Below are 19,692 nucleotides of genomic sequence, written 5' to 3' on the forward strand. Positions count from 1 at the left end.
ATCCACTTTATACCAACAGCATTGGCTCATAGTGTCCAGATGGGGATTTGGCTTGAATATCTGTCATATATGTTGTCGCCCACATCTGTTAGTAAAGTAAAGACAAAGAGGTTTGCTCAGTGGGTAGTGCTTCCGCTTGGGAACCGGAGGGTCGCCAGTTCGAGGCCCTGCCGAGGTGCCCCTGAGCAAGGCACCAAACCCTCAATTGCTCCTCCCTCTGCGAAGGGTGATAATGTAATGTAAGTCGCTTTGGATAAAAGTGTTTGCCAAATAATCGTAATGTAATGTGCTGCTGAGCCATCTTGGTTGAGAGGTCAGGAGCTTTCCTCTTGCCGATTCCGAGGTGTGAGTGCAGAAAAGGAAGACAGACAGGCTTGCTTGACAACTTCAATTTGTTGTATTAATTCTTCTCTAACAGGTAAACTTACACATGGCAGTTCAAAGGCAAACAAAACAACATGTAATGGAACCAAAACTCTCAGCCTCTGTCTTCTGACAACCCAACAAACATACTCCTTCTCTCTCCCTGCCTCTCAGCTTTCTGCTCTCTTTATACTGTGTTCACCTCTTGCTGATTGTCCCTCCCTGGGACAATCAGCTCAGCCATGTTCAGCTGGGCAGCGACCTTTGTTCCTACTCCCCGGCTGCCTATGGGTTTTGTAGTTCTTGCTGCAGCCACAGGGAGGGGATGTATCGTCCATCTATGACCCGGCCTCTGATGACATCACAGTATCTACTTTGATTATAGTTTGATCAAGCCAAAACACTGATTTCAGTTTTTTTTAATATCATGTATTCAGCACAAGTCAAAGAATGTTTTCTCTGAGTAAGCGATTAATAATGAGTAATTATGCGATCATAAATAGAATAATTCAGGCAAACATCTCAGTCGTCATGTCAGAGTGCATTTCCTTTGTGGGACAACTGGCTGGGATTGTATCGAGTGTATATGCAGGAGTGTGTAATCATGCTGTACACACACTCCAGATGGCAATTATTTTTTATGTGATGTTGACGGTGACAGAACAGTAGATTGACACAATGACTCTGTTTCGAATATTTTTTTTTATCACTCTCTCTTATAGCTCCTTATAACTAGCTGTTTCATGCTATTCCATATGGTGGCAGTACTGTCCTGAAAAATGTAACTATTTGTCAACAAAGAAAGAGAAGAGGCTTACTGCTGCCTGTCAAAGAGACAAATATTACAGTTTAAATAGAGTGTCAGCTTTCTTTTCCCTCATCTTCCCTCAGTCACATTAGCCTTCCCTGAAACTCTGCAAGAAGTGGAGGTGCCAGTTCTGGGAAACAGACAGTGTAACTGTTTCAATGGAGTCGGCACCATCACAGACAACATGATCTGTGCAGGAGTTCTGGCAGGAGGCAAAGACTCATGTCAGGTTAGCTTCTTCATTTCATTGGTCACTTGATGTGCAAATGTGTTTTGGTGTTTCCTGGAGTTCCCAGACGTTCTCTTCTGGTCTCCTCAGGGTGACTGTGGAGGTCCAATGGTGAGCCAGCAGGACTCCATCTGGGTCCAGTCTGGAATTGTTAGTGTTGGATTTGGTTGTGCTCGGCCCAACCTGCCTGGCGTCTACTCCAGAGTGTCCCGTTACCAGTCCTGGATCAACTCCCACATCAAGGCTGGTAAGCCAGGCTTTGTCCAGTTCACCTCCAGTGGGCTTGACGGTGACAACAGCTACACCTGTCCTGGCCTGCCAGGTCCTACAGCACCTACACCTACAACAGACACAACAATTAACAACAACAGAGGCTTTAGCCAGTCCTATAAGTGAGTGTTTTACTCATTTTGTTGTTCAGAATTACCCAAACCTTTGACATTTTCAATGTTAAATGTTTAATTTGGAATTTTACATTAAATTTGAATTTTAAATGTAATCCTTCTGTCCTGTCCTGTCAGTTCCAGTTACTTATGAACCAACAGTTACAACCACAACTGAAGACCCATCAGCTGCAGGGCCAAGCTCTAAACGTATGTATCCTTCAACCAAAGCTACAGTTCATGTTAAACAGCTGCTGTCTTTCCATTTGGAATAGATTGTTAATAATATAATTAAATATCAGCACGTCACATGACTTTTTTACCTTCTGAAATGTGTGTGTGGGGGGCAGGGGAGACACTTGCCGGTGCCGATGCCAACAGTGTTTCAGGGGCTATAATGGGGATATTAAACCCGGAACCAATTTTGCGCGCCCGGGCGCCGGGAACGTAACGGACAACACGTTTTTGCTTTTAGATTATTTCCGGCCACCGGGACCACTGTCCGAAAGGACCAGTGTGTCTGGCGCTCCCTGTAACTCCCCCTGAAACCTCTGGTTACAGGGGGGGTTACAGGGGAGACGATATTAGATCAAAAGTTTTGCGCGCGGGCGCCGGCAACGTCACGGACAACTCGTTTTTGCTTCCGATTTCAGGGAATAATCCAGCTGGTCTACATGATCATTGCCATGTCTGTTGAACATGTAAGCACACAGTGTGTATGAACAGGGCCAACATGGGGAAGCTCAAGTACACTGTGTTAGTATGAAGACTATTGTATGTTTCAAAGAATGAAGCTGCTGGTCTAAACTCCTAAGCAGGAGGTGGCAGCAATGCAGATTTTAGTGCTGGTTGCCAACTGCAGTTAAAGCCATGAAGAAGAAAATATTAAAGTTTATTAAGGCAGGAAATACACTGAACTTTGGGATACACATGCTGTTCTTTGCAGAGAATAATTGATGAAAATTCTGAAACACAATTCCACAGGGAGACTTTAATGATCAAAAGCATGCATGTTGTCTTTTTGTCTAGAACATTTTTATTTCATATAAATTTGAACTCAAAGTTGGTGTCATTTATACTTCTCACAACATTTCTCAAAAGACCAAGTTTTCCATTGTTACCATGACACAAAGTCCCAGCACAAACAGGCCAGCCAACAGGCTGAAACACTGGAACATCTGGACCTAATGGAGAAAGGGTAGTGAAGACAAGGAGGAGAGATAGAAGAAGAGAAAGCGGGCAGATACTGCAGGAGGACGGCGAGAGCAGGTGGAGGACATCACTGTGAGGATTCTGCCTGGAGAAAAGATGCTCAATGCAAAGCAAAGGAACAACAACTGCAATAAGCCTGCTGAGTAAATAAACCGGCTGTCAGGTCACACATATAGGATGAATCTGCCTGGTACAGCACACGGTTACAATTACTCTCTGTTACACACAATCGTCTAATTTCCCCTCAGTGAAACAGCAGAGTGCTAGGAGTTGGCGTCCACGTCCACTGTAGGAAGTCTTGTCTGTGTGTGTGTAATAAGAGAAAGAGACTGATGAAGACAATAAAATGGAAACGCTTGTTCTGCCATCTAGTGGTGATAAGTGGCTGGTGAGTATGTGTAAGTGCCCAGAGCACAACACTAGAAATACACACTCACTTGTATTTCTGCACATCCATTTTTCCCACATGTTTATTACATAAACTGTGACTCTCCACTTCAACACATGATTGACAACACTGCACCACCTTAATTACAAACATATCCCATGAAAAATACAGTAGTTCACAGTCTGAGTCAGTTGCTATGGTGTCATCATTAGGCTTCTTGACTGACACACCCTCAAACAAGTGGAAACCTCAAACTTGTATTTTTCGACGGTTAAAGTGTGTTAAATTTCTCCAGCTAAAAGTCACAGAAACACAGCAGCCGATAACCTCACATCACAGTCACAGCCAGTGGAAAAGTGTAAATATTAGCTGAACCAATAAACAAACAGCACACACAGCTTGAGTTTTCCAGTAATAAATCCACTTTATACCAACAGCATTGGCTCATAGTGTCCAGATGGGGATTTGGCTTGAATATCTGTCATATATGTTGTCGCCCACATCTGTTAATCATTTGGTTTGTTGTTTTGGGTCTCCAGTTTATATCAAACTCACTATCATGGTGCCATCCCTGTCCAGTGTAATGCTCCTCCAGTTGCAGTAGACAATAAACAGACGGTATTTTCAATAGACAGCTGCCATTTAACAGGAATACAAGGAGACCTTTGGAGTTAAATTATGTGGGTTTGTGTGTTTGTGTGTGTGTGTGTGTGTGTGTGTGTGTGTGTGTGTGTGTGTGTGTGTGTGTGTGTGTGTGTGGGTGTGTGTATGTGTGCGCGTGCGTGCGTGCGTGTGTGTGGTGAGGCTTCGCCCCTTATTGTGTGTACTTAGTATGTTGTACTTATTTTCTGCATGCACTCTTGCACGTTTCTCCATATTGCACTCGTTTTGGTGATTTCTCGTTCTAGTTTCATTCTGCACTGTACTGTAACTGTTGCGCAGTATTTTCCTTGGGATAATAAACTTTTATCTTATCTTATCTTATCTTAGCCAAGGGTGCAACTTCCAGTTGGTTTGGGAGAAACTACAAATAATGAGAATCCACAGACTGTTATCAACCACTTGTTTGATTTGCTATATTTGATTAAGGTAAACAACATTATTCTAACAATATCTTAGAAAATCCTATAGGTCAGTGTGTATTTGCATGTTGTAACTGTTAAGATTTAAATATAATTTTTTATATTTTTTCAATTCTGAATCTATTAACACACATATTTAACTATTTAAAAAATGTGTATTGGTCAATCTCAGACAACTTCATTTCATTATTCACAAGGTTTGGGTAATTGTATGAGTACGTATAAGTGACAGGAGCACAGTCTGGGTTCAGTCCCTGATAGTGATAAGACACATTGATGGGTAGTAAATTGGTACAAAAGTATTAAGACTGACACACATATGAAAGCCAAAAAAATAGGATCTGATCGATTTATTTAATCATGTTGTAGCTGTAGAGCTGCCATGCTGACAGAAAGATACATTGTCTCGATCACATCACCCAGGCCGTAACCTTGCAAGGCTCGGAGGGGTTGTCTTTCTTGTGCACATTATATTTGCAGGCCTTCCGGTCAAACACTTTCACACAGTCGGCAGGAATCTGTGCGGGGGTGGCTAACCTGCAATCATACAGTTAATGTAAAAAAATGTGAATCTGTATCCAGAATTGACTCTGAAACGCTGTAAGCTGTGTACTTACACAGAACAACATGAAGAGCAGGTACAGCTCATACATGCACTGTTTCTCCATGTATCTTTGACGCTGTGCTCTGTACCATCTACATGATCCTTACAGTGGGTTGCACCTGTGGATGTAAATATAACAATAATGAAATCCATCTATCAATCAATCTGTACAAACTGTTTATTTTTGGCCTTTTGTTTCATTTTACCAGGAGGCACAAGCTTTTGCATGCATTGGGCATATGACACTGCAGGCAGCGCAAACAGCAGCAAAGCCACAGCAAAGTATTCCTTCACAGGAAAGAAGAAAAATACATCATGAGTGTATCATTTCATCATGAAAACAGAATTCAGATACATCCTGTTGAAGAATCGATCTCATCTCTCTCATAACATCATTAAGTCAACAATAACTGAAGTTAGTTCTTGCCATAAATTGTCAAAAATTATCATAAATCACTTTTGGAAATACCAGATGTACTTCGGACCAAATCGCTCTTCAATGATTACACATATTTGTAACGTACTTACAAACGACTTTAGGCCAGTTCTTTAACAACAAAACTCACCATGGTAGCTGTTGCTGTAGTAATGACTCAGGAACACAGGAAGTGTTGTTGATTTCGGTTTTCTGTACAAAATGACAAAACATAGTGTGCTTGCTCTCTTACAATTGCTGATAAAATGTACAATGAAACACTTTCACACTTTGTTGATCATACAGTAGGTTATTGTTCTTTGTAGCATGCAATGCTGCCAAAGTACAAGCAAGTAATGTTTTCAAGAAAAATTTAAATATAACAAATTATTTAAGAATTGATACAATAACAATTGATATCACATATTATAAAAATATATATAAAAATACAAATATTTAGGAACATGGAAAATTTAGTGTGGAAATTACAATTCTACATGATATTGCAGGTAAGTTTGTCAACCGAGCAAGTTAACACTAGGTTTACAACTGAACTCCTGCTGGTACAGAGGTGAAAATAATTTCCATGTTACAGCAAGAGTAAGTTTTTCACACAAGGTATCTAAATACTGACCTGCTCTGTCGGTGGCACAGCTCAGACTGCAAGACACTCCCAAGGTGAAGATGGAAATATTTATAGCAGGGCTTTAATCATTACATAAGACACATTAACCAATCTGTGTTTTTGAAGCTTCCCTCTTTTGACTGAAGGTGGAACCTCTCTTTATTTGTCCAGTACTGTGTTTGCCTACGCTGTATGCCCCAAGTGTTTTTACAAGACACACCTCCACTATCTCACACAATCTTTTTCTTTATTTTTTGTATATTTTTATTGAAGAAAGCGTTTGACATGACAGTGAGTATTAAGTTATGGGACATTTTGGAGATAATTTTTGGATACAGAAAGAGGGGAGGAAAGAGAGAGACAGAGAAAGGAAAGAGATGTTGATTGGAAAAGATGCAGTGAGATACTCACTCTCTCTCATAGAGTGAGTGATGTTACAAGATGAGAGGGTTACTGACGTTATTGTGAAATAAAAACAATTAGTTTGTTTTGACGTGAAAACGTCAAAACAAACAAATTGTGTGTGTTTCAGTGTTTCAGTGTTGCATTACTTTGTCATAAACTCATACATTACCAGAATAGTGAATAGGTGAGCAGCGAACATTCAAAATCTCAATTACATATCCAATTTTTACAAATGAAGATGTGCTCGTACTAATGTTAATCAAGGATGGGCAGGGGTGATTGGAGGTCTTTTGAGACATAGGCTTAAGCTTTTGGGCCATATAATTTCACTCAAAAGTTTCCATATTGATCATGGATAAGTGTCAGTAAACAGTGAGGTAAGAGCAGTGGACTTCAAAGACTCAAGATAGTAAGTCAAATGGCAACATGCATTTGAGCAGTTGAAATGTTATACAGTAACAAAGTGATGTCATTGGACACAAAATGATGACAAACTAACAGTTTTACAGCAATGATGTCACATTTATACCTTCTGAAATATCGATCACACAGTTCATCTCTGGCTCTTGCACACGAACTTTCTGCTTATGTTTGACAAACATCACTAATTCATCCAGATATGCCCCACAGTGGAAGATACAGGGGGCGTTGGCTTGACTTGCAGGTAATACATCAACTTCATACCAACAGACTTGTCAGGTACAGTACAAATTCCAAAGAAAAGTTAACTGTTCCTACCTTCACCAAAGAGTTTATTTTGGCGCCCAAATCTGCAAATCGTTTGGTTTGTTGATTTGGATTTCTTTTAAGATCCAGAACCAAAGCATTTCTTAACTTCGTGATATTTTTGATGGTTTCTTCAAAAGTAACACCAATGACAAAAGGCATCGGGTATTTCTCACATAACACATCATCTGTTGTAGTAGTTTGGTCCTGATCGGGATGAGGATCCGGATTTGTTAACGGAACTGAACTGGTTACATTTATTTAGATTTTGTGTCTGATGTTTCAAAGAAAAATTTCCTCTGAGAATAGGCGACAACTTCAAAGACTTGACAAAAAATAAATGAAACCTGAAGGCGAGAACCCTGTTGTGCCACTTTCCCACCCTGTAGGTGATCCTGATCAAACTCTGCCGCAGGATCAGTAAACGTTGATGTGGTCTTCTCATGATCAAGATAGTTTGACACTTAAGCTTTTACTTGCTCATTTGCAAACACTGTCAGTTTTTGTGGTTGTGCTGGCGTCACACCTTTATTTGTTTACAACCTCGAGCAGCACTCTTGTACATTTTCATACGGTAACAACAGAGATTCTCTCCCACGCACACAAAAGCTTATAAGACTGAGATGATCACCAGGCACATTTTAACTCCAGCAATGTATTTCAAATGGAGCTCATGGTGCCTGTTTAGCAACCCAACTTTGTTTGCATGAGTCAAACTTTGGTTTGTGATTATGGGAGAGACTGTCTGACCTGAGCGTCACAAGGCAATCTAGTGTCAACAGCAAGAATGGTTTTGCGAAATCAGGACATACAAAGACGACAACATTAACAACAGATCATTTCAACTGCTCAAATGCATGTTGACATTTGACTTACTATCTTGAGTCTTTGAGTCTACTGCTCTTATCTCACTATTTATTGACACTTAACCATGATCAATATGGAAACTTTTGAGTGAAATTATATGGCCCAAAAGCTTAAGCCTATGTCTCAAAAGACCTCCAATCACCCCTGCTCATCCTTGATTAACATTAGTACGAGCACATCTTCATTTGTAAAAATTGGATATGTAATTGAGATTTTGAATGTTCGCTGCTCACTTATTCTCTGTTCTATGAGTTTAGGACAAAGTAATGCAACACTGACACACACACATGTCAAAACAAACAATTTTTTTTAATTTTTTTATTTTCTTGTTTCCAGATTTTTTTAGGATGACAGCTCCTGCCATGCTTTAAGTATGACTCCATTACTTCCCCACACTAGCATAAATGGGGCAGAGTATGGTGGGGTCGTTTTTCTTGTGCACTTTGTACACGCAGGCTTTCTGGTCAAAAACTGACTCGCAGTCATCAGGAATTTGTCGGGGAATGGAGTATCTGCAATCACAAGGTTCATGTCAGGAAATGTCAACATGATTCCACTGGATTGGATGCACTCTGTGAGTTTTGTACTTACGCGGTGCAACATGAACCGCAAGAGCAGTCCATGCATTCACTGTTTCTCCAGGTGGATCCCACAGCATGCCATGTCTTGTCTACCGCATCCATACAATGGCTCTGCCCTGTTGATGTAATCAGACATCAATCAATTTATCAATCAATCAAACAAGCAAATCTATTTATCTCCTCGTAAAAATAGTTCATCTATTTTGGCCTTTTTCTTTCTTTTACCTGGTTGCAACGCGGTGGCTGTGCAAAAAGCATGTGACACTGCAGGCAGCGCAGAGAGCATCAAAACCAGAGCAATGAATTTCTTCATAGGAAAGAAGAAAAATATGTTTCACGTTTACCATTTGAATGTGTGATTTTCAGAATTTAGATGTGCTTATAACTAATATTGTTAAATATGGGCCATGCTTTAGACAAGCATGACCAGAGTTATTTCCAGTAATAAAGTGTCAGAAATCTATTTTACAATATGAGATATTCCATTTTGGAATAAGACTCCATTCTATGAATACACATAACTGTAGCTTGACACAAAAACAGCTACTGACAAAAAGGTGCAATATTTTTGGACAAGAGAACTCACCATGGTGGCAGTCAGACTTGTATGATTTGAATGATCAGATTAGAGTACATGTAAACAGTGAGACTGCAGAGTCCTTTGGAAGCCTTCCTTAAGCCTGAGGGAGGGGCGCAGTTCTAGCCTATGGTAACTGCTCTGCCCACATTGCAGGGAATTCGTGTTTGATATGGTGCCAGAGCTCAAAGGGTTGCTGTTGGGGTTTTTACAGAAATTGAAGGTTATTCACTGCATTTCTGGACTATTTAAAGTTTGGGAGATGCATTGTAATGTCTGATGGCCACCCGAGGGAAATTGATGTGCAACAGTTGCAGTACAAGTACGAAATAAAAAGATTGACATCCAGTGCAAAAATAAATAATAAAGTAATAAATAATTGTGACTTATCTTGTCTATGTTAAAGTCTTTGTCCAGTCTCTGCTAAACTCCAGTCCAGGTTTTACATTTGTCACCACCAGACGCGCCACACTCTGGGTTGCCAGGTTTGTCGGAATCAAGCCAGTTAGTCTTCCCCTGGTTTTAGCTGTAAATGGAGGGACTTTTAGCTCGGACGGTGGCAACAAATTACAGAACAAAAAGATAGTGTGGCTAAACACGCATCAAAAATGTGTGTTTTTTAGCTTGTTTTCATCAAATAAATCCTTTCAGTTTTGGTCTCCTTGGGTTCATATGAGGAGTAAAAGCCGAAACCATAACCGTGAATATGGAATAAGGGCGCAAACAGGTTAGAGTGAGGCGGTTATCCTCATTAGCTTTAAGCTCGCTAGCATTAGCAGGCTATGTTAGCCGCCAACCCTTTTGATAGATAAATAGTTACTGCTACGCAAATGAGTTGTCGCCAATGGCTTGTCTGTATTTCTACCAACACGATGATTTTAATTTCACGTGACATGGGTCTGATAATCAGAAGTCTTTAACAATTATACGATTTTAAGAAGGTTTGTGACAGCCAGTGACGTTCATGGTCGGTCCTCCTGGAAACAAAGCACATTTTCACGCCGTATTATGTTTCCTGTTACCATTTCTCACACGACTTGAGATGTTTACGAAGGTCCGGTAGGGATATATGTTTATGTATTTGTTTACATTCTGTCTGTCAGGTTGACCAACATCCTCGCAAGCTGTTAAACAGTTCGCGGCCCAGGAAGAGGATGCATCGAGGCGGGGATAAGGACTTCCAGGTGTCCGCACGGAAGATGGGCACCTCTCTGCTCTTCCAGCTATCGGCTCACGAACGGGAGTTGGATCTAGTTTTCCTTGACCACAGCTACGCCAAACCGTGGAATGCCCACCCAGATGCCAGCAGCGCCCGGCCCACGAGGACGCTGTTCGTTACTCCCCGACGCCAGCCTGAAGCTTTGTTGTGAGTCAAGAAGCTGATTGTTTTGATCATCAATCTATAGTTTAACAAAAGACTGCAGCCTCATGAGGCTTGATGGTCAAATCCAATGTAAAGCCTTATAAATACTGGGTTTTATATAATATACTGTCAACCCAACAACCAGTGCACAAGTAACACTTTGTTATGTTTTGTTTAAGATAAGATACTTTATTTGTCAAATTCCATGCAATCACATGCAGTCACATACAATCATATGATTTGAAATGCATCTTGCGCTCCTCTTACATATGTCACAGAAAACACACATGCTTTTAACTGAGCGCACAGGGCCGCCATGATACAGCGCCCCTGGAGCAGTTTTGGGGGTTCAGTGCCTTGCTCAAGGGCACCTCAGCAGTGTCCTGAAGGCAAACTGGCTGCCAGCTGCCAGTCCACGCTTGGCTCAACCCTCTGGTTCCCAAGCCGAGTCCCCTCGGCTCTGTCCCCTATGGACAGAGCTACTGCCCCAAATACCTTAATATGCTTACAAAATAGGAATTCTTAACCCATCCCTTCACAGGCAATGTTTGCCAAGCATTCACATATTCACAGCTTTAATCAAACAAAGTAATCTATGGGTCAGCCGCACACAATTGTCTGATAATTGTACAGTGGCATGATGGTGTTGACTTTGAGAGAATGATTTCCAGTGTCGAGCAGGACGGGACGAAACAAGGAGATTGGATGTACCCTTATTAATGGAAATTGAACCACACAGTAACCAGCTTGATGATGACACTGTTAGTTTTCCACATTAACTTGATATTTTCGTGTTTGCAGAGACTCTGATCCTATAATTGATGTAGAAACTGCCCTGCCTACACCTGTTCCTCTGTATGACAACCAGAAAGCCCTCAGTGTGATGAAGGAGTGTGAGCGGCACGTGCTGTTTGCTCGCACTGTCGCTGAAAGCCCCCCACCTCCTGAAGACTGGGAGGAACACGTCAACAAGTAAATACATTTGCATTCATTGCCAATGTAACTTAGAACTCAACTGTATTGTTTCTTTTGCTGTAATCCACCTGATTCTGTTTTAGGACTGGATGGTCGGTGGCTCAGAACAAGTTGTTCAATAAAGTACTAAAGGCTCTACACGCTGAGAGACTCGCCCGCCTGGCCAATGAAAATGTGAGTTTTGCTGGTTTTGATCAAATTTTTTCTTCTATTCTCAGGTATCGTATGTTTTAAAAATGAAGCTTCAGTTGGATGGAGACAGTTTAATATTGTTTGGTCTCTCGCAAATGCTCAAAACTTGCACAGAGAGGAAAACGCTCACATTCCATGCTGAGATTAGATATGCAACAGTCTTTGCTTCCCAGAATTGTCAATATATACTAATTAGATTCTTAATCAAAAACTACCTTTATCTGTCATATTACAAACCCCAATTCCAATGAAGTTGGGATGTTGTGTAGAAAGTAAATAAAAACAGAATACAATGATTTGCAAATCCTTTTCAACTTATATTCAATTGAATACACTACAAAGACAAGATATTTTATGTTCAAACTGATAAACTGTATTGTTTTTTTGCAAATATTCACTCATTTTGAATTTGATGCCTGCAACACGTTTCAAAAAAGCTGGGACAGGGGCATGTTTACCACTGTGTTACTTCACCTTTCCTCTTAACAACACTCAATAAGCGTTTGGGAACTGAGGATACTAATTGTTGAAGCTGTGTAGGTGGAATTCTTTCCCATTCTTGCTTGATGTACAACTTCAGTTGCTCAACAGTCCGGGGTCTCCGTTGTCGTATTTTACGCTTCATAATGCGCCAGGGAGACGGGTCTGGACTGCAGGCAGGCCAGTCTAGTACCCGCACTCTTTTACTACGAAGCCACACTGTTGTAATACGTGCAGAATGTGGCTTGGCTTTGCTTTGCTGACTAAGGCAGGGACGTCCCTGAAAAAGACGTTGCTTGGATGGCAGCATATGTTGCTCCAAAACCTGTATGTACCTTTCAGCATTAATGGTGCCTTCACATATGTGCAGGTTACCCATGCCATGGGCTCCAACACACCCCCATACCATCACAGATGCTGGCTTTTGAACTTTGAGCTGATAACAATCCGGATGGTCCTTTTCCTCTTTGGTCCGGAGGACATGACATCCATGATTTCCAAAAACAATTTGAAATGTGGACTCGTCAGACCACAGCACACTTTTCCACTTTGTGTCAGTCCATCTCAGATGAGCTCGGGCCCAGAGAAGCCAGCGGCGTTTCTGGGTGTTGTTGATATATGGCTTTCGCTTTGCATGGTAGAGTTTTAACTTGCACTTGTAGATGTAGCGACAAACTGTGTTGACTGACAATGGTTTTCTGATGTGTTCCTGAGCCCACGTGGTAATATCCTTTACAGAATGATGTCGGTCTTTAATGCAGTGCCGCCTGAGGGATCGAAGGTCACGGGCATTCAATGTTGGTATTTGGCCTTGCAGCTTACGTGCAGAGATTTCTCCAGATTCTCTGAATCTTTTGATGATATTATGGACTGTAGATAAGGAAATCCCTAAATTCCTTGCAATTGTACGTTGAGAAACGTTGTTCTTAAACTGTTGGACTATTTGCTCACGCAGTTGTTCACAAAGTGGTAAAGGTGAGTCTTTTGGTGACGCTCCTTTTATACCCAATCATGAGAATTTTCCAATTAACCTGTTCACCTGTGGAATGTTCCAAACAGGTGTTTTTGAGCATTCCTAAACTTTCCCAGTCCTTTGTTGCCCCTTTCCCAGCTTTTTTGAAACGTGTTGCAGGCATCAAATTCAAAATGAGTGAATATTTGCAAAAAAACAATACAGTTTATCAGTTTGAACATTAAATATCTTGTCTTTGTAGTGTATTCAATTGAATATAAGTTGAAAAGGATTTGTATCATTGTATTCTGTTTTTATTTACGTTTTACACAACGTCCCAACTTCATTGGAATTGGGGTTTGTAGATAGGAGGTGTTGGTTCAGTTACAAGTCACTGGTTTTATGTGGATAGTTTATATTTTGCTACAGAATCAGATCAGTACTTTTAGATGATGTGTTTTAAGGCTGTGATTGTTGTTTATCTTTGTTTAACTTGCTCCTGGATAATGGTTTTGTCGGATGATGTGACAGCAGCAGAAATGAAAGAGGCTGTCGTCCATTTAAAGTGCAATCACGTTGATGTGACCAGAGCCTGTGTTTGTTCCATCAGGCCTCCAACGAGCCAATCTTGCGAAGGGTAGCAGTGGACAAGTGTGCCAGGAAGGTGCGTCACGCTCTGGCCTGCATCAACTGGGACACCAAACTGACCCAGTGGTTACACAACACCATGATTGAATCCTTGAGTCTGGCCATGCTTTCTGCTTACCTGGATGTGCTGCAGACTCTCAAAAGCAAGGTAGGTCGTTCACAACTGGATGAATCGTCAGGGGCGATAATGCATTTTCTGTTATATGTGCAAGCATAAATGCGAGTTCTGTGTATTCCTGATTGGTGTGTGTGTCTGTGTCGGGGCAGTTACCCTCGCTGATTGACAGAATGCTGCTGCCATCGGCCAAGACCGGCGCTCCGAGTGCAGAGGCCCTGTCACTGTTACTCAAACGTCCTTGGGATCCAGCTGTTGGAGTTCTGTCTCAAAACAAACCGGTAGAAGTCTTACTTTTTCCCCAAAAAGTACATTACATTTACCTTTTAAAAACGTGTTCCTAATGAGTTAAGTTTTAAAGAAAATTATTTCTGTTTTGTTTTTCGTTGCAGTGTAAACTTCCTGGCTCGCCTCTCATTCTGATGGCCCCGTCAAGCCCGACCAATCCTGCCCTCTCTACCTCACGGCGAATGAGATTCTGGCAATCTCAGCTCTCCTGCTTTGGGAAGGTATGATGTCATAACTCACTGAAATGCAAATGCATCACCAAGATTCTGGATTTTTCAGAACAGTGGCAATAACAACTGTTTGCATGTCAGGTCATCCCCGTCCACTCTCACGTGAACAGCGGCGCCAACATCGGCATCGTTCAGTCTCTGGAGCACATGTTGGGTACCGTCCGGGCAAAGGTCATGGAGGTAGGCTTGTTTTGATTTAATTGTGCTCCTGTAGGCTACCGTACGATGCATCTGTATTGACTGTGTGTGTGTGTGTGTGTGTGTGTGTGTGTGTGTGTGTGTGTGTGTGTGTGTGTGTGTGTGTGTGTGTGTGTGTGTGTGTGTGTGTGTGTGTGTGTGTGTGTGTGTGTGTGTGTGTGTGTGTGTGTGTGTGTGTGTGTGTGTGTGTGTGTGTGTGTGTCTAAACGGCAGGTTCACAGTCACTTCCCCCACAAACCCATTATCCTGGTCGGCTGGAACGTTGGAGCTCTCATCGCTTGTCACGTAAGGCTGCTGTAGTGCTTCTCTGTCCAAATGGCGTAATGTGAGGCTAAATGTTTCATTTCCTCTCGTTTAATTGAACCTTTACACTCCAGGTATCTCTAATGGAGTATCTGACTGCCGTTGTGTGTCTTGGATTCCCTCTGCTAACCGTCAACGGGCCGAGAGGGGTATCTTTTCATCTTTATTTAATTTTCAGTCATTTAAGAGGGCCAGACTTTGGCTTTCAGTCAGCGGTTGCTTATGGATGTTTGATGTGCTTGCTGGCCGGCAGGATGTGGATGACCCTCTGCTGGACATGAAGACTCCGGTGTTGTTTGTGGTCGGCCAGAATGCCCTGCAGTGCAGCATGGAAGGCATGGAAGAGTTCAGAGAGAAGTTGAGGGCAGATAACAGCATGGTCGTGGTGGGAGGAGCTGATGACAACCTCAGGTCAGTCTCAAAGGCCTGATTGGTGGTTTAATAAGAAATATGAAATCGACAAATGCCTCAGAAGTTGTATTTATTGTGTTCTCCACTCACAGAATGAACTCTGCCAAAATGAAAGCAGAGGGGCTGACACAGACCATGGTGGACCGCTGCATCCAGGTGGTCGCTTGTTTCATTCCCACTGAGTCCTCTACAGCATCGGTTAGAAATGTCACCCATGATGCCAATTTTCAAAAATGATTTTCCCTCTTCAGGATGAGATCGCCGATTTCTTGTCTGGCGTCCTGGCGCGGGCAGAGGGCCATGGCCACGGCTCGGGTGAGATGAGGGACCTGGACACAGAGAAGAAGAAGAGGCCGCGGAGGGAGGTTCCCTTTGACATGGAGAGAGGACGGCCCTCCTCTCCTGCACTGAGAGTCCCCATCTCCCCCTCAGGCTCAGAGGTCTGTTTGACAGCTTCTCTATGTGCTAGAAAAGATCAATATTGTTATAATGTTGATTCAGGTTTGAAGTGTCTCTTATTTTTCAATAGAACCTTAAAGGCCCCATTTTTTTTAATTGTATTTTATTTTATATTTTATATTTTATATTTTATATTTTATATTTTATATTTTATATTTTATATTTTATTTTATTTTTTTATTTAATTTTGGGCGAGTATTTTGCGGTTGTAGTGTTTTGTGAAAATGGTTTTGTCATGGTTAAAGCTGTGTTAACGCAGTCTGGGACCGACACTGATGTTTAAAAGCTTATCAGGTGTCCTCTGCCCTCTGCCTCAGGATCTGTCTAGTGTCTGCAGCAGCCCCACGTCAAGTCCTAAACCCAAGACGTCCGGTTTGTCCCCAGCGCAGAAATCCAGCCTGATCACAGCGACGCAGCTCCTCAAGACACACATGCAGCGCTCTGGCACCGTGCTCACACACAAGCAGGCCCAAGGTTTGTCTGTCGGGATGCACCCAGCCGACTCCCACACGCGCCCACATGCGCCCGGTCCGCACCTGTGCACGCGCAGCTCTAGCACTCATGGAGTTTTTGTGTAAACCCGTCACAGTGAGTCATTCACCTCAACTGACTTCTGCCGCCTTTCTTTGTTTTGGCAAAGAGCGGCGTGGGCTGAGTAGCAGGGGGCGGCGTGTGAGAGCAGGCAGGAGCGATTGTAAATTAAAATGCACGTATAGAGATTATTGCGTCACGACATCTGCTGGGGCAAGATGGAACGTGACTGAAATACTCTCCTCTCCTCCTCTGTCTCTTTTCTTCCTTCACTTTTCCTCTCCGGCTCTTTTGTCCAATTCATTCCAGCTCAGTTTGCTGCTTTTATGAAACAAAACATGCTTGTGAGGAAAAACCTTCCTCCAGGCACCCCTCCTTGTATCTTTGGTAAGTTTCTGTCCCTTCTCCTTTCTCTCTCTTCCTTCAGTCTCTTTTGCCTCTCTTGCCCTAATATGATATACTGTGTATGGATTATTAACTTACTACTACTTCAATACACACCACATTTTTGTTTTCATAGTGGTTTACAGGTAAAATAAAGATGTCAGATATAAGATACAGGTAGTGTTACTGAAACGTAAGATTACCAGAGGGTCAAGACAGTAATTTACTCTCTGTGTTTGTGTGTGTGTCTGTGTGTCTGTGTGTGTGTTTGTGCGGTGCAGTGCCGGTGTCCAGTGATCAGATGGAGGGCCTAGACAGAGATGAGTTGAGGACCCACGGCAAGAGGAGGCAGATCCCCAGCCCCACGCAGAGCAAAGCCTCCAAGAGAGCCAAAATCAAGGTCACCATTGTTTCCCAGGGAGAGTCAGCAGGGGGCGCTGTGGGCCCTTCTGCGCAAGAAGGTAGAGAATCTTGACCTCGTCGCCTATAAATGAGATACAATTTTTTTTTTTGGATGAAAGATGATGGTGACATAGTGGACAGTGACATTAAAATGGAATTTTCTTTCACCTCTTTGGTTGTGCTAATGCAGAGTGGTGCTCAGTCATGTTTTCTCTCCATGCAGTCGGCGTCTCTGGGAAGCCTTTGACTGTGACAGTGGGACAGACGGTGGCCGGAGCCAGGGAGCTCTCCGGACTTCTTACAGGACAACGGTAATCTAAACCGCACACAGGCGCACTCGGCATTTAACGCTAGATCAACAGTGGCTACACCGGCCCCCACCCCCCACCCCCATCCTGTTGTACAAACGTGTGTCTGGTGCAGAGGGACTGATGACTGTTGGACTCAGTGGTTGAGAGCTGAGTGGTGGGCAGACAGCCCTTGCTGAGGTAGCTGCTGAGTAGACTGGTGGTTATGTGTGTCACTGCAGGTCTGGTAGTGTCTCAGAGGTGTCTAGTGCCCTGTCCCCGAGCTCCAGCTCATTCACCAGCGTGCAGCCTTGCATGGTGTCAGGGTCCTCCACACCAGCCCAGGCACAAGCTCCTGCTACTGGCCAAGGTATCTTTTGTCCTGTCCTGCCCTGCACGCCTGTTTGCACTCTCCACTGTGCAGCTAATCTCAGCCCAGTCGCCTCAAACACACTGCAGCTCTAACCCTCTGTGTTGTCAGACTAAAGTAGGGATGTGCAATTTTTGTACCCCAGTCCACTGGATGAGACAAGTTTGTGAGAACAACATATTCAAGCAAACATCATCATTGATTGTCTCTTGCACCATCACTGTCCCCGTCCCGACCTTTGCCCTTTAGACGAGACCCTGACATGGCGTGTTTGTGTGCTTCCAGTATTGGAATGTCCGTCCCCATTGACATACTTATGTGTCTGTGTGCAGCACCTTCCGCCAGCAGCCTGCTGCAAGGCCTAAGTTTCAGTCTTCAGGAGATCGTCACCAAAGCTCCTAGCCTGCCCTCCGCCGCAGCCGACGCAGGCAGCACGCAGGTACAAATCACCAATCACATCACCAATAATCAACAAGGAGCCATTTTCCACACAGAGTACAGAGACACATAATCAGGGTTATCAAAGCCTTCCCTTTACAAAAATGAATTTTCGTGCTGTTTCACCCATTTATATGATTAACCACGTGTAGATTAGAAAGACGCACGCACGCACGCACGCACGCACGCACGCACGCACGCACGCACGCATGCACGCACGCACGCACGCACGCACACACACACACACACCACCCAATTCCTCTATGACTGCACGCTCCTGGCTCCACCTTCAGCTGTGGTGGGCAAAGCTTTAAACACGTGCAGCTTCAGACTGCATCGCCACAAGCACACTGTGACCTTTGCAGTGCATTACAGAGTTCAAAGCATCCATTCATTAGCATTCTTTTATTGTGGACATTGTTAACTCTTCCTGTTCTGCTGCTCCACTCTCAGGCGCTTTGTGGGAAGCCCCCGGGTCAGGTCCTGAGCTCCATTGGTACCAGTAGCAGCACACTGCTCCGGGCGGTGCCTGTGGTCTCCACAGGGGGAGTGGCCAAAACCACTGCCATCCACCAGCTTCTTACCAACGGCGGGTTGGCCAAACTTGCCAGCAGCTTGCCCGGCTTGGCACACATCACCAACCAGACTGCTGGTATGTCTCGCACTGCCAAAACGCGACGGCCTCGCTGAATGTCCCGAGTCCATTCATCCTTTGTTTTGAAAACACTAGCTCTTTACATCAGGGAGGATGGCTACACCAAAGGACAGTAGGGGGCAGCATTGTCACTGTCTTAAGTAGATGTTTTGCCTGGAGGAACCTGCCCGTCACAGGCTCCCGTAGTCTAATGTGCAGCAAAACGGCACCTGAGGACAGGTTGTGTTCTGTACCATTGCTCATGTTCACAAAGGACCGTATGGGGAATGCTAATGTCACGTTTCAATCTCATGTTTGATACATAATATTTATGTAGAAATGGATGACAGTTAAAAATATGTTCAAATGTAATTGTATGTAACAATTGATATAGAAGAAATGTAAGTTAAGTGAGATACAACAAAACAACAAGATAGAGAAAATTGAGTTTGATGCCCAAAATTGAATCCAGACTGGTTTTGTGTTTCTGATCTGTCCTTTTATATTTGTGTTCATTTGGTTTGGCTCTTCATGTAATAACATCATGTGAACCCTTCCATCAATTCATCCGCAGCGACTACATGTTGTGTTGAAAAAGCAATAACATCAGTACATGTTATTACTCAATCTGCTGCAACAATAAAGATGGGAGTCAAACTCATGCTTTCATTTCTCTTTTTTCTGTGACCTTCCACTGAATTGAACAGGCAGATTTGCTTTGCTTGTCATTTTTCCATTGTGTAACACCCTGCTGCCAATTTAATTTG

At 43.1% G+C, this 19,692-nt stretch overlaps 1 protein-coding gene and 1 long non-coding RNA gene across 5 annotated transcripts; one reads left to right on the forward strand and one right to left on the reverse strand.

Annotated features, from left to right (window-relative positions):
* Positions 1 to 4,800: 4,800 nt before the first annotated feature.
* LOC143001179 (uncharacterized) lies at positions 4,801 to 6,263 on the reverse strand. Its single transcript, XR_012963687.1, has 5 exons — positions 6,119 to 6,263; positions 5,636 to 5,697; positions 5,276 to 5,357; positions 5,083 to 5,188; positions 4,801 to 5,002 (listed from the first exon to the last, which is right to left on the reverse strand). It is a non-coding gene; the product is annotated as an uncharacterized LOC143001179 (long non-coding RNA).
* A 3,497-nt stretch (positions 6,264 to 9,760) lies between these two features.
* On the forward strand, positions 9,761 to 19,586 carry kansl3 (KAT8 regulatory NSL complex subunit 3). Of its 4 annotated transcripts, none has more exons than XM_076150632.1 (19): positions 9,761 to 10,232; positions 10,369 to 10,631; positions 11,430 to 11,600; positions 11,687 to 11,777; positions 13,838 to 14,023; positions 14,143 to 14,271; positions 14,383 to 14,499; positions 14,590 to 14,688; positions 14,920 to 14,991; positions 15,084 to 15,158; positions 15,263 to 15,420; positions 15,513 to 15,576; positions 15,672 to 15,860; positions 16,197 to 16,353; positions 17,076 to 17,255; positions 17,420 to 17,507; positions 17,726 to 17,853; positions 18,186 to 18,292; positions 18,745 to 19,586. In XM_076150632.1, the coding sequence occupies exons 1-19, from the start codon at positions 10,230 to 10,232 to the stop codon at positions 18,979 to 18,981; spliced, it is 2,514 nt and encodes an 837-aa protein (XP_076006747.1). In that variant the 5' UTR covers positions 9,761 to 10,229; the 3' UTR covers positions 18,982 to 19,586. The 4 variants fall into 4 exon arrangements, with proteins under 4 accessions (XP_076006747.1, XP_076006749.1, XP_076006748.1 ...); XM_076150634.1 differs by having other exon boundaries at positions 9,761 to 10,206; XM_076150633.1 differs by having other exon boundaries at positions 9,762 to 9,992.
* Positions 19,587 to 19,692: the final 106 nt, after the last annotated feature.

Source organism: Genypterus blacodes, unplaced genomic scaffold (genome assembly GCF_046128005.1).
Source record: "Genypterus blacodes isolate CSIRO-AG114 ecotype Tasmania unplaced genomic scaffold, CSIRO-AGI_Gbla_v1 ptg000053l_1, whole genome shotgun sequence".
Lineage (NCBI taxonomy): Eukaryota > Metazoa > Chordata > Actinopteri > Ophidiiformes > Ophidiidae > Genypterus > Genypterus blacodes.